The sequence below is a fragment of the Macadamia integrifolia genome, chromosome 9, assembly GCF_013358625.1.
Source record: "Macadamia integrifolia cultivar HAES 741 chromosome 9, SCU_Mint_v3, whole genome shotgun sequence".
In the NCBI taxonomy this organism is placed as follows: domain Eukaryota; kingdom Viridiplantae; phylum Streptophyta; class Magnoliopsida; order Proteales; family Proteaceae; genus Macadamia; species Macadamia integrifolia.
Window position 1 is genome coordinate 35692393 of NC_056565.1, and position 13370 is coordinate 35705762.

At 37.2% G+C, this 13370-nt stretch overlaps 1 protein-coding gene across 1 annotated transcript; it reads left to right on the forward strand.

Moving 5' to 3' along the window:
- The first annotated feature begins 8794 nt into the window (after window positions 1–8794).
- Window positions 8795–12178, forward strand: LOC122088378 (protein XRI1-like). Its single transcript, XM_042657636.1, has 9 exons — window positions 8795–9128; window positions 9934–9989; window positions 10114–10236; window positions 10327–10466; window positions 10746–10809; window positions 10901–11003; window positions 11083–11123; window positions 11412–11492; window positions 11585–12178. Exons 1-9 carry the CDS (start codon window positions 9109–9111, stop codon window positions 11860–11862), a joined length of 906 nt encoding a protein of 301 aa, XP_042513570.1. The 5' UTR covers window positions 8795–9108; the 3' UTR covers window positions 11863–12178.
- Window positions 12179–13370: the final 1192 nt, after the last annotated feature.

Consider the following 13370-nt stretch of genomic DNA (forward strand, 5'->3'; position numbering starts at 1 on the left):
CCGGTTAAAGCCCGACTAAAGCCCAATTAAGATAGCCCGATTATAGCCCGAGGCCGACCGACCGAATATAAAGTGTACCATGCCCTCAATAACTAAGTTTGATTAGTTAAATGGGCGGACATGGTGTAGCCTTTGAAAGTCTTCAAGCCTGATTAAGCCCGACCGACCAGACCGATTGACATCCCTAAGTAAAGGTATCTTTTTTTTTTTTTTTTTTTATACAAGACAAGTAAAGGAATCAATCAGTGGATTTGAACTGGTTTTTGTTTTCATCAGTTTCAGTGTGAAAATGAGTGTATCAATTTTGGTTTGATTTTTAGCAGGAATCGAATTTTAATTTCGACCTCATAAAACCCCAACCTTAAATATGATGCAATAAATTTAGATAAATTTCAATTTGATTTAATTTTAATTCGAGCTAGGTTTTGACAAGCCGATTGTCAAGCATTCAAGCCTGTAAGCCACGCCTCTAACAAAGGCTTGGATTTAGATGGCCAGCAAATTGGAAATCCCGCCCTTTTTAACACGTGGTGTTTTACGGTCCGAAAATCGCAATAAACATGTGTCATTAGCACTAACAAAGTATATTATTGTTAACTAACAGAAAAAAAAAAGAAAGAAACACACAGAATATCGACTCACCCTAATATATCGATATTTTCACGAGATTTTACGACTTCGTTGACTATAAACCAAACTTAAGGTCTATAAGAGAAGAAGGTCTTGGAGTGGTGGGACCCACAATTTTAATGGGAGATTTCGTCGGTAGATATGTGGACAATCTGTCAACCATCTTGAGGTCCGTTTCGTGTAAGAAAAGTCATCCACATTGAACGGTTTGGAATGTCAAATCAAAGTGGAAACATATCTGAATATGGGACCCACAAACTTTTTGAATTGAAACTGGCGCCTCTTCACCAGCATACCTACCAAGCTCTAGGTATCATGAATGTAAATGGGCTTGGGCTAGACCCATAAGGGGCTTTTTGGTGGCAGAATTTGTATTTTAGCTGTTGGGAAGACTAGTCTTTTCTTTTTTAAGCTGTTGGGAAGACTAGTCTTTTTTTTTTTTTTTTTGGGAAGACTAAGGCTAGGGGTGTCAACGGTCCGGTTTGGTGCGGTTTCGGTTCGGTTCCACCGGTTTCGGTGTGACTTTAGACCTGACCGAAACCGACCCATTAAGGATTTATCGGTTTCGGTCCGGTGTCGGTTTCGATGCGGTTTGGGTTCGGTTTGATACCGGCAGTTGGCTCAATTAAATATTTATGAAGGTGACACAATCAATTTGTCGCAGAAACCCAACCACCAAATTAAAATAAAGCCCAGAGTTGCAGACGAGAACTCATCTGAAGAGTCAAGAACGTCCAGAACTGAAGTAGAGGAAAGAGAGGAAGGAAGAAATCCCAAGAAAAAAAAATGGAGGAGTTTTCATCAAAGGAGACGACGCCCAAACAGCGTCATCATCAATCTCTTTCACGGTTTCACCCAATCGGCCAATCGATCAGCAGCGGCTCGTCATTAGACGACTTTTCAATGGGTCTCCGGCCGCACGCCACCTCCAGCACAAACACCCCATAAGGCCATAACTGTACTCTGTACACATCGCTTGCCGCCGTCGCTATTACGTTCGCCAACTCCGGCGCTAGGGCCCATGCCATAACCGCTGGTCCGCTGGCTGTTGGCCGCTGCTGCCTGCTGCTCACTCGCTCACGGCGTCACGGCGTCACCAACCTGGGCTGCCTGCTGCTCACTCGCTCTTTGAAAAATTAGGGTTTTCAGGTTTTGAAAGGTTGAAGTGTTTTGAGGTTAAAATGTCGAATTTGCAATTTTGTATTTAGGGTTTAAACGGTGGGCTCGGGTCGGTTTGGATCGGTTCCGGTTTCGGTGAATATTTCCGGCGCTTTCGGTGGCCCAACGGGCTAACCCGAACCGAACCGAGACCGGATTCAATTTAATATACAAACCGAAACCGGCCCAATAAGCCACCGGTTCGGTTTGGATCGGGCTTAATCGGTTCGGTCCGGTCCGGTTTGGATATTGACACCCCTAACTAAGGCTATGTTTGGTAGCCAAGAGTAGAAAAGAAAAGAAAAAAAAAATTAGAAAAAAAAAGAAGAAGAAATGATGAAAAAATAAAAAAAATATGTAAGTTTGGTTATCAAGAGAAGAAAAAAAAAGAAAACAAAAACATTCAAAAATTTTTGAATTTTAAGAGAAATATAAATACATAGGAAATCATTGTGTAATTATTTATATTTTGTCTTATTATTTTTTCATATTTTCTCATGTTTTCTTGTGTTTTTGGCAAAAAAAAGTTTAGGGGAGCAAAAGAAAATTTCTCAATTCTCAAGATGAATTTTGAATTTGAAAAGAAAAATCTTCTCTTAGGTGAAGACATACCAAGTGCAAAGAAAAATTCTTAACCCAAAGAGAAAAGTATAAAAATCGTACTTTTTTCTTTTCTTTTATTTTCTCCTATTGACAACCAAACACAGCCTGGTCTTTTCTCTTAACCCCTTATGGGCAAGTTTGGGTATTAATTTAAGAGATATATGGAAACGTTTTCAAAGGCACTGACGGTACACTAGCACTTCTTTTGTCTATTTCTTTTTTTCATATAAAATAATTTCATTGCCTTTTAATATATGATATTATGTTACCGCACCTCGTTGGTCTGTTTCTTTTTTATGATATCATTCTCTGTAAAATATAATAACCATAGCTCTTGTGACAAAACAAAGCTTCTCATTCAATTTCCTATTTCCTAATCTTATTGGATTAGTTTATTCTTTTAAATTTTGAAAGAAAAGCCAAAGAATTCTTTCATGAGCCAAGTTTCGCTATGGTGTGGGGATAGAGATTCTTTCCTAGGGGCAACTATGACTTTGTCTTGGATAATCATGACCTTAGATTCTCTGCACCGTCAGTAAGTGGCAACCATGAGTGTAGGAATTGGAGTGATTTGATTAATTTCATACCAAGCGTTTAATTCTATTCTCAGTCAATTCCATAAATAATTCCAACAATGGTTACCAAAAAATGATCTTGATATAAAAAATCACAAAATTATAAAAGATTAATTTCGCTTAGGATCAATGAATTGAGATAAGAATTATAACGAATCCTAGCATTGAAAAGATATTATCAGGAGGAGTGACTACACTTGGGGCCCGTTTGATAACGTTTCTGCCGTTTCTGTTTCAAGAAACGGCAGAAACATAAATTTCAGTTTCTAGAAACAGAAACGGAATTGAAGGTATTTGATAAATCATGTTTTTAGAAGTCGATGGTAACTAGTGAAAGAATTGCCACAAGTCATTTCCAGAAACGGCGAAACAAGTTGAACTTGTTTCGCCTGGGTCGTTTCTTGAACCATAAATAAGTAAAAATTTCTATTTCTATTTCTATTTCTAAAAATAAGTGAAATGAAACAGTTTTATCAAACGCTTTTTGCTCCGTTTCTACTGTTTCTGGAAACAGAAACAGCAGAAACGTATTTCTTGAAATGTTATCAAACGGGCCCTTGGTGTTTTTATACGAACACTAGGATACCTTAGTGGTGGTAGCTTCAGCTTGTGGAGCCGACACCCAGGGGAGGAGGTTATGGGATCGAACTCTGTCATACGAATTGTGTGAATATGTGTGTGTGTTTCCTTAATTTATTCTGTACCCACCCATGGGTTGCCCAGATGGTTAGGGCAAACTGGGGATTATGTGGATTAGGCGCACGGTCTCAGGTTCAATCCCCATCTGTGCATCTACGATTTAAGTGGAGATCATGGAGGTGGGTTATTGAACTAGTCTTTCCGAGGATTAGTCGAGGTGTGCGTAAGCTGGCCCGAACACCTTGGTTAACAAAAAAAAAAAAAAAAAAAACTACACTTGCGTTTCTAAGTTCTCTTATTTTTCATGCAATTTTTAGGATATTATATGTTGGATTGAAACCAATAACACAGTTCGAAAACTTGTGTTGGATAACTCTTGCATCCAAATCATCATTCAAAAATCACAATATAATTGAGAAGCCAAATAATAATAATGATGATGATGCCATGGTATTAATAATAAAAGTGTTATATATATATAGTACGTCATATGATTAAAATAGTACCAATTGTAAGTGACCTACCAATGGTGATCCTTCATCTATCCAAGAGGTAGATAACCAAATCATCAATCCACAATCGTGAAAATTAGGAGACATGATGAGAAGCATTTCAAGTATTACCATGACAAGAGGCATTCTCCTCTTTAATTCTTACAATGAAGTAATTTTGTCTTTTAAAAAAAAAAATGATTTATGAACTAGTGTTTTAAAGTGTCCACTTTTAAAATGCAATGTCATAAATCATTGACTTTTAGGTCACATAATCTATTTCTAAAAGGGAATTTGTTTCTCTTTTTGGATAATCTTCATGTTGTACAAATAGTTAATTCTCTTTGGAAGGTTCTTTATGTTTTGCTATTATATGATTATATATATATATATATATATATATCTTTTAACATATTTTTGTACACTATATATAAATCGAAAATTCGAAAAGGATTTGTTCACTATTTTTTGGGTAAATGGTTCGCTTACTTTTGTTGGTATAAATATAATAAAATTATAATAACAATAAAAAAGGCACTTGATTTGGCTAAACAAGTGCAAATGATGATTCTTTACTAAAGAGATGAGTTTATGGTTTGGTGGCAGAGAGCTAAGTAGTAGATCTCTAGCATAAGTCTAGGGAAGATAGTTGATTTGATCCTTCTTAACTCTCCCCCTCTCCAATTTTCGTGGAATATAGTAATAGGTTAGTTAGTAATAAGTGTGGCCCATGCCAGTGATCCCTAGTGGTGTGAGAATCGTCTATAGTCGTTGCCTGCCAAGCGACATAATTCAATCTCTTTATGTAAATGGCACTACGAACTCCTTCAGAGCTAATTGATGATGTTGGTTGCTTCCAAGCAAGAAAATGGATGCGCGAAAAGGCTATAGGTCATCCGATAATGTGACATGACAACCGGGGAGATAGAAAGCGAGAAAAGTCCATAACTAGTCGCTGCTCACATTGCTTATTTGATTTGGGAAAGGATGCAGTGAACATCAGGTTGTTGGGAGCTCTTTAGTATACATGCTCATATGCTCTCAGCTGTCTGATGCTTATTGCATCTTACCGTTTACTACAGAGGATGTGGACTCCCCCTAATGAACTATCATCTAGCCCCGATATGGTTCTTTCACTGTCGAAAAAAAAAAGTTTCATTAATTTACTAAAATAAAAATTAGAATGATAATGACATTCATTACCAAACTTGCTAAACTTACTTAAAATCACCAAAGTTGTCACTTCTCTCTCCATCTCTTTCACAACAAAGGTAAGAAGAATTAGATACCCTCTATGAAATCATAGCTATGGACCCTTTCCTTTTCTTTCCTTTCAATTTTGTCTTGCAGTGGTTTGTCAAAAAGTGATCTCTCTACGATATCTCTCAATTGATACTTGACGACACTAAAAGTGGAAAGAAGAGAAAAGAAAAAGAAAATAAAGGAATGTGATAATGACATGAGTAATACACAAACTGGATGCGAGGCATTGATGGGGCTAAACTAGGAGAACAACAACTTAAAAACTGAATTTATATATCTTTAATAATTTCTTAATTGTGAACAATTGAGTTTCCTCAGGTGGCTTAGGCACGCCTTGTCGAATCATGTTGTCGAATTTGATTGCTTGGTCAGGTATTTTGGTACTAATCTACTAGGAGTGTCAATTCTATGCTCGCACCGATCGACCGAACAAACTTATTACTCGATCTAGACAGACCTGATTATAAATGCATCGGACCTAAGCTTGACCCGTTTATAAATATATAGTACACAGTGCAAGTGGTAAGTCCGAAGGGTCTCTCGATCGGCCCGACCCGTTTACAAGTCCAACTCAAACCGACACGTTTAGCCCGAATCATATCATCTCTTTCGCTGGAAGTTAAAAGCTTAAGATGAAAACTGAAACTTATTTTTTCATCATATAATCTATTTTATAAATAGTAATCAAACGAATATTATTTGTGATCCTTAATTTATTATCACAAATAATTTTAAAAAAATAGTTAACAAATACAAATAAAAATCATATTAAAGAGAGCCTAAATAATTCGATTTTGATTTTACTTGATTTCAAATCAAATTGAATCATTTACTTCATAACTGAACTGCGTAACACTCTTAACCCACCCCATACTCACCCTCTCCCCCCTCCCCCCTCCCCCCTCCCCCGGCTGCCTGGCACCGACCTAATGGCATTATGGACCCTCGATCGGTTGAGTTAAAACAAAAAAAAAATATATATATATATATATATATATACACACTTAATAGTGAAAATGGGTCAAATCGAATTTGCTCCAAGTCACAGTCATCCAATTTTTAAAAAGATTTAAAGGATACTTGATCTTATCATAAGCCAAAGTGAAAAAGCTTCGATGTTGGATCAAGGAACACCCTTGTCAGAGAAGAGAGGCATAGGCTTTGAACTGAAATAAAAAATAGGCTGGGCCAGCAAAAGTCTCTGGCCTTCCTCATTTACCCACCTAATCCCTCTGGTCTACCAAACAATTGGATCGATAGACCACATACAACCATCCATCAAACACGGCCTTTTATTTTATTATATTTTATTAAATATATTTTTATGTAAATGTCCATCAGAGTATTGGACACTGACTACAGGAAGGGAAAAGGAAAGATATCTCCTTTGAGTGTCCACCTCTAGGTATAGTCGGGTATGAAAAGATTGCATTAGTGTTATTATTATTTCATGCACTGATGATGATTTTGCACGATCTTTTATTGATCTACACATTGATATAATGATCGTATAAGAGGCAACATTTTCTTGCCCTAACTAGAATTACTTTTAGGATGATAAAATGTTAACTGATAATACGTGCATATATCAGCGCCACAACTAATGAAAGATTATGTGTGAACATCTTTAGTGGTATACATCAGCACCACAATTAATGAAAGAGTGTGTGTGAATATCTTTAGCATGAGGTAATGCAATCTTTGAGCCACAAACACAAGAATGAAAAATGACCACCCTAACTCTCATGGTCGGAACCCATGTATCTAGGGGTAGGGAGAGCCTCCCTTAATCACTTTGGTCCATCTTCTTGTAACATTCAAAGTTCTCGGTAAACGAGATGATAATGGGATGAAATGGGGAGAGGCGATAAATCGGTGCTCTGTTTTTCAGAAATGAAAACGAGAAGAAAAAAGAACCAAAAGTGAAGGGTGCAGAAGAGATGGAGCAAGTTATAAGTAACGTGGGTATGGTATGACTCTCTCTCCCCACCCCCTCCCCAACCGGTACGCTCTTTCATCAAAAGCGGCAGCACGTTTTTACCTGCTTTGGAATGCGGGCCCCACTGGATCCCTCCCTTGCCATTCCCAAATCTAGCGTTCTTTCTCTCCTTGTTTATATACAGTATCTTCTGTCTATGAATTCTTAAATCCTTGATTTAGCAAGAAAGGTCATTGTCCTTTCTCAGTTTCTCCCTAGTTTATTCATCTTTAGTGCTTAAAAATCTATATAAAGAATTACGCTTATACCCAACGGCATCTTTCTAGAAATTGGTATTTCACAAGGACCAAAATGCCCATGTTTATATACAGATCGCTTGAACCTGGATCTATCTTGTCCGTAGTTTTAAATCTTGAATGTCCATGGATCCCTCTGGGGTCTAACAATGCACATCCACATGATCAAGATTTAAACCCTTGATCTTGTCTGTGCCAGTCTCTTGATAGACACCCTATTCAAGGAATTTTTTTTGTGTCAAAGATGAACATTATTTGACTAAATTAGTTGAATAATTGCATTGAATTTGTCAAAAAGGGTTAACCTTCCAATAATTTATTGATTTATCAAACCAATTCAATTTATTGAAAAAGACATCTAATTCATGGTTTATTAAAATTACAGTGCAGTTAAGTGTTTTGATAATTAATCCTCCAATCTATGGAGAAAAACAAGGGGATGAGCTTCTAGCACTGTGACGGGGGGCTAAACAATTAGGCTCTAGCATAAGTCTAGAGAAGATCGCTGGTTCGACCCTTCAAGCTACACTTTCTTGAAATATACATGTAATTGTAGATTTGTAGTCAATAATAAATATCGCTCAGTGAACTTTGCTGACCTTTCGTGGGTCCTTTGTTTAGCCCAATGTGAGTCTTACACCTAAGAAAGGGAAAAAATTGTATCATGAGCCATGGGATCAATCAAAATTGAATCAAACCAAAACTGATATGAGCTTAATGAATCATATTTTCGGTTGAGATTTTGTGAGATCGAAACCAATATGGTCTGATAAAAAAATTTATACCAACACAAAATTCATAAAATAGATATAAATTTTTTTCATAACTTTATATATATTTTTACATGGTAGATAGACAAGAGAAATCAATAAGAAAACCAAAATCAAAACTGATGCATCCTTATTGGGTATGTTTCAATTTCACCCATTCTTACATCAAAATCGATAAAATCAAACTAAAACCGATCCAAACCGACGGATTGACACCCAACATCAAAATATTAACTTTGCCAGTTTTGTAGGAGAGTAGAAGCATAGGAGAGCTTATGATGGTGGCAATATTGTAATATTGACATGTTAAGGACCTGAATGTGAGTGGCAGCTGTGTGAAACGAGTGTGTAGGACTCCAGAAAAGACTTCAATAAAAGTTGCGAAATGAGAAACACTAAATCAGAAACTAATCATATATTACTAAATGATCCCCACAGGTAACGGAGTAACAGACTATGGGGCTCTTTCTCTCTCCTCTCTCCTCTCTCCTCAATGGTTACCCATATTTCCATGAAGGTTGAGGAGAGTAAGTAGCAGAGAAAAAGAAAAGAAAAGAAAAGAAAAACCAGAGAAGAAACACATTCGGCGGACTGCACATTTCTCAAGCTACACAGAGATTTTTATATGCTAAATTCTCAATATAACGGCTAGTTTTAGTGTTTTAGATGGTTCTCAGCGAGGTTTGACTTGGGTTCTCTCTATCTTCACATCGTTGCCATCAGTCAGCAGGGAGAGCTCAATACATGGATTTCAACAATAATAAGTGAGTAGTACCAAATCAATTTCTTTTATTATGGGATTATGGGTCTTTTTATTTTCCGGTTTTGGTAATGGGTTTATCTAGTTTTTCGATTTGGATTGGAGATGTGGAGTTAGGTGTGATGGAGTGATCGTTGCGGGAGAAGGGTTCGTTTGATTTCTGCAAAATTTTTGATGGGGGAACGGATATACTTTTCTAGGCTTCTGATTCTATTCATGGGCTGTTGGACTCTTTCCGTTCCGAGTCCAACATTTTCATTTTCAGTTGCCATATATTACTTTGAAGTGAGCACTTGTACACTTATGAGTTTCTGGTGAAATGGTTTGGGTAGATTCTGTTCCTTCTGGGTATTGTATAATTTCTGATCCAAACTCTAGATGCGGTCTTCTGTCCTGCATTTGATGATTGATGTGGGTTCAGTATCTTTGTAGAAATTCTATGTTCTATTCGGTTGTAGAAAGATAGATCTACTAAAACTGCTTTTTCTCATCACACCCAAAAAAAAAAAAAAAAATTCATATGGCTACTATCATGTCATTTCTAATATGTATATTTCTTCAGTTTCTGTGCTTTATTTGTTTTGCTTTTTCTCTGAATGACCGTCCTGCTGTTACAAAATGCAGTATTTCACCTAGCTTTGAACCTAAAATAATCCAATTACATTTGGTTTTTCTTTCACATTGGATGGAACTTCCAGTTGAATGATTGACTCTTTGTGCACTTGTGATGTTTTATACCTTTCCACATCTAAACATTTTGTGACTTCTGATCCAATTTTATGATTTTACTTCTGCAAAATTGTTTTTAGTGAACCATGGGAATGGCCAGGTGATGAATACCATTTCCAAAAGGATTCCCATTTTGGTAAGTCCTTGCTGTAGTTCTTTCTCAATAGTATAGGACATATGGAAGAAACTATCTTTCTCAATAGTGTAGGACATATGGAAGAAACTATCTTATGTTGAGTGGTCCCTTTTGGTTGGAACAGAAATCTCTAATACTCTGTGGGATGAAGTAAACCAGAATGAAGAAAGTCTCTCCTACATGTTTGATGAAACAACTCCAATTAAAGCTTGCGGGGATTTAGCATACCATGTTACTGACAGTGGGAGTATGTTCTGTTTTCCTCTATTTCTTTGCTTTTGTATGTAAGTGGTATTGCATTCCATACCCTTTTTTAATTTGAAGGGGTGGGTTTCAGAAAATATGATCCAGGAACCGGAAGAGCATATGGAGTCTTCATCGCATTTAAAGAGGAGACGAATGTTACAATTCAACACAAGTACCATGGATCACTGTTATTACAATGACCAGATTTCATCTGCATTTGTAAAATCAAAGGTTGGCTAAGACCTTCCATTCTATTAAGGCTCATTTTGTGTGTGGATTTGAGATGTTCCGTCATTGATTTTGTTTTGATTTTTCTTAACCATAGCAGTCTTGATGTGTTATCCGGTTACACTCAATCATAGATGTTTTAATATGTTTTCCAAGCAGCAAAAATTTATGTGTTAGATTGATGTTTATCCCTGAATGTAGTGTAAGCGTGTTTGGGTGATGGGAATGTTCTGGTGTTTACTTGTCAAGTTGTGAAATTTATGCATTGCATTTTGTTTTCAGGACAGGGATGATCAAGTTGGAGCAGCTTTAGCTAACACATCAGATTGGGCTTCAGAACTAACAGGTTTTCTTCTTTCCAAAACTCATTTTGTCTCCAATCAGAATTGATCAAGACTATTCAATACATTCTATTCTAATTATGTTGTGTATGTTAGATGATAGGTTTGCCGTTGGTAACAGAAGTCTGGGTCAGTCTTCTGAGGGATGGCTTGTCAATTGCTTCAATGACACTGAGATGCATTTTAGCTCGGATGATGTGTATGCTTCTTTCAACTAAAGACATTCAATTAGTCATTATCCACCTTCAAAATAATTGTTTTTGATGCATGGGCTACAGGAATGTGTCTGGGGCTTCTGACGAGCAAATTGACATTTCAGGTGCATAATCTATATTCTGTTTGCAAATTTGATTGACGAACTCGTTCCCATGCAAGATGCCATTTGAAATTTTGGACTTGAACCCATCTAATACCCAACCTGAGCTTGTGTTAGCATGTGTTTCCTCTTTCTCACATCTGATAGTTGCAAAGGGGTTCCTCACTATGACAGCACCTTCATGGAAGCACTTTCATTCAGTGTACTTTTATTTGATCATGCACTTCCTATCATCAAATTTGTATCACAATTAATTTTTTCAACATTGGACTGCTTTTCTCCTTCCCATAGAGTTCTGCAATTTCCCACCTGAGGTGGAAGTTAATGTGGTGCAAGGATGTTCAACCTCAACTCCTAAATGTGTTTTCAAAGGTATTTGTCTCTTCCTTATTTTCAAGTTGTAGCTTGTTCTGTTTAAAATCCAAACTTACCACATAATGGAACTACTTGTGCTACGTATTTAGGTAGGAAGTCTTTCATTCAAACTCCCACAAAGATGTCTTCTGCTGTTGCATATCCCTTTGCGCTCATCAAGCCCTGTAGTGTCCATGGAAATGTTACTCTGAAGGACATAAACCAGCGGATTCGAACTCCACCCCCTTCAAAGTCAAAGCAAAGTGATGATGACGCCTCTGCTTCTTATCCCACTTCAGCTTTTTCTGGGAAACCTGTGGTTGTTAAAACCAAAATCCGCACTGAAGGAGGAAAAGGAAGTATTACAATCATGAGAACCAAAGGCTGAGTAGATAAGTTTTTCTTGCTTTGTCTTTTCTTGGTGACTCTGTGGCCCCCGTCTCTCCCCCCACCCTTTTTGTATCTCCATTTTGTTTCTTGAGGTTGTAGAGGTTTTCTGTATGATTTTCTGAATTCATCAAGTGCAGAAGTTGGTGGCAAATGTTCTTTTTTTTGTTCTCTGTGGAATTCATTAACACATCAAAGTGTTTAAGATTCCAAGATGCTGATGTGTTGTAGATCCCCATGCCCGTCTTTTGGCTTCAGTATAGTCTGTTAATTGCCACCATATATTTATATAATGTGAATAGTATGTTTACTTGGTACTACTTATCTCTTTTAGCTGTCTTGATTCTTGATGCATTTGTAGTTTGCTATCTCTGCCTGCTTGTGCTCTCTGTGCGCTCATTTCACCGAATATGCAGCCCCACTTTATCCTGTAATTACCAGTTCCTTAAAAATGAAAATTGAGCTGCAATTTGGCTGTGAAAGCTCTTGTGAATGGAAACAATGAGCCTTCTCAATTGTGGAAACAGATTCAGCAGAAACTTTAGTGCTGATGTATAGTTCTTGTAATCAACTGCTCTCGAGTAGTAGTGATTGTGTGGTTGAAAAGTCAGTACAATTAAGGCATTAATCTGTAATACTTGGAAATAGAAGTATTTAAGATGGTGAAACAGATATTCCTAATAGCAACAGATTTTTCTCATGCATGAAGCTTGGGGCTACTCTAGAACTGCTGAAAAAAAGGCAGAGAGAGAGAGAGAGAGGGTTATAGCCTGCTGGAAGACTGTGGACTCCCTCCCTGTGCTGTCTCACCTGTCCTCTCCAGGGACTCAATAGGAGCTCTGTCTCATGAGTAGAGGAATGGTGGTGTTGCTGCTGATACACCCAGCTAGCAATGTTGTTATAAGTGTTCCCATTTTGTATATAAATCATTGGACTCACTCATTTTACAGTGCAGTTCCAAACAAAGGTCCTACTATTAGGATTAGACTAGGCTCTGGTTGAACCCACCCTATTCCTATCCTTAGGTTTCTCTGGTTGGAAGGGATGTAAAGAGAAGGGAAGCGAAATCAAATCTGGAAGGGATATAAAGAGAAGGAAGTGAAATCAAATCAAACTTAAATGGAAAATTTTTGTGATCATTATCTTACATGATTGTATGACACGAAACATTTCAAATCTGGTTATTAAAATTTAAAAAAGGAAAGTAACAATGCTTCTATTTGAATGATTACCATATTTTAGTAAGGGTATGAGCTGGTTATACAACTTGTTGGTCTAGTGGTTGATACAGCCTCTTGACATTCTCAGGGTAAGGTCTGCATAGTTCTCACCCCACTCACCCCCACCCCCCCAAAAAAAAAAAAAAATCTTGCACATGCAAGCCTTTTCTTTCACCCATCTTATGGCTGAAGCTTGAAGCAACCTTCTTCAATGTTATAATTCAGCTTAGCCCACATAAAATGACCTTTTTGGATCGGGCAACCCCTGATTCTTAATCTATTTTGGAAA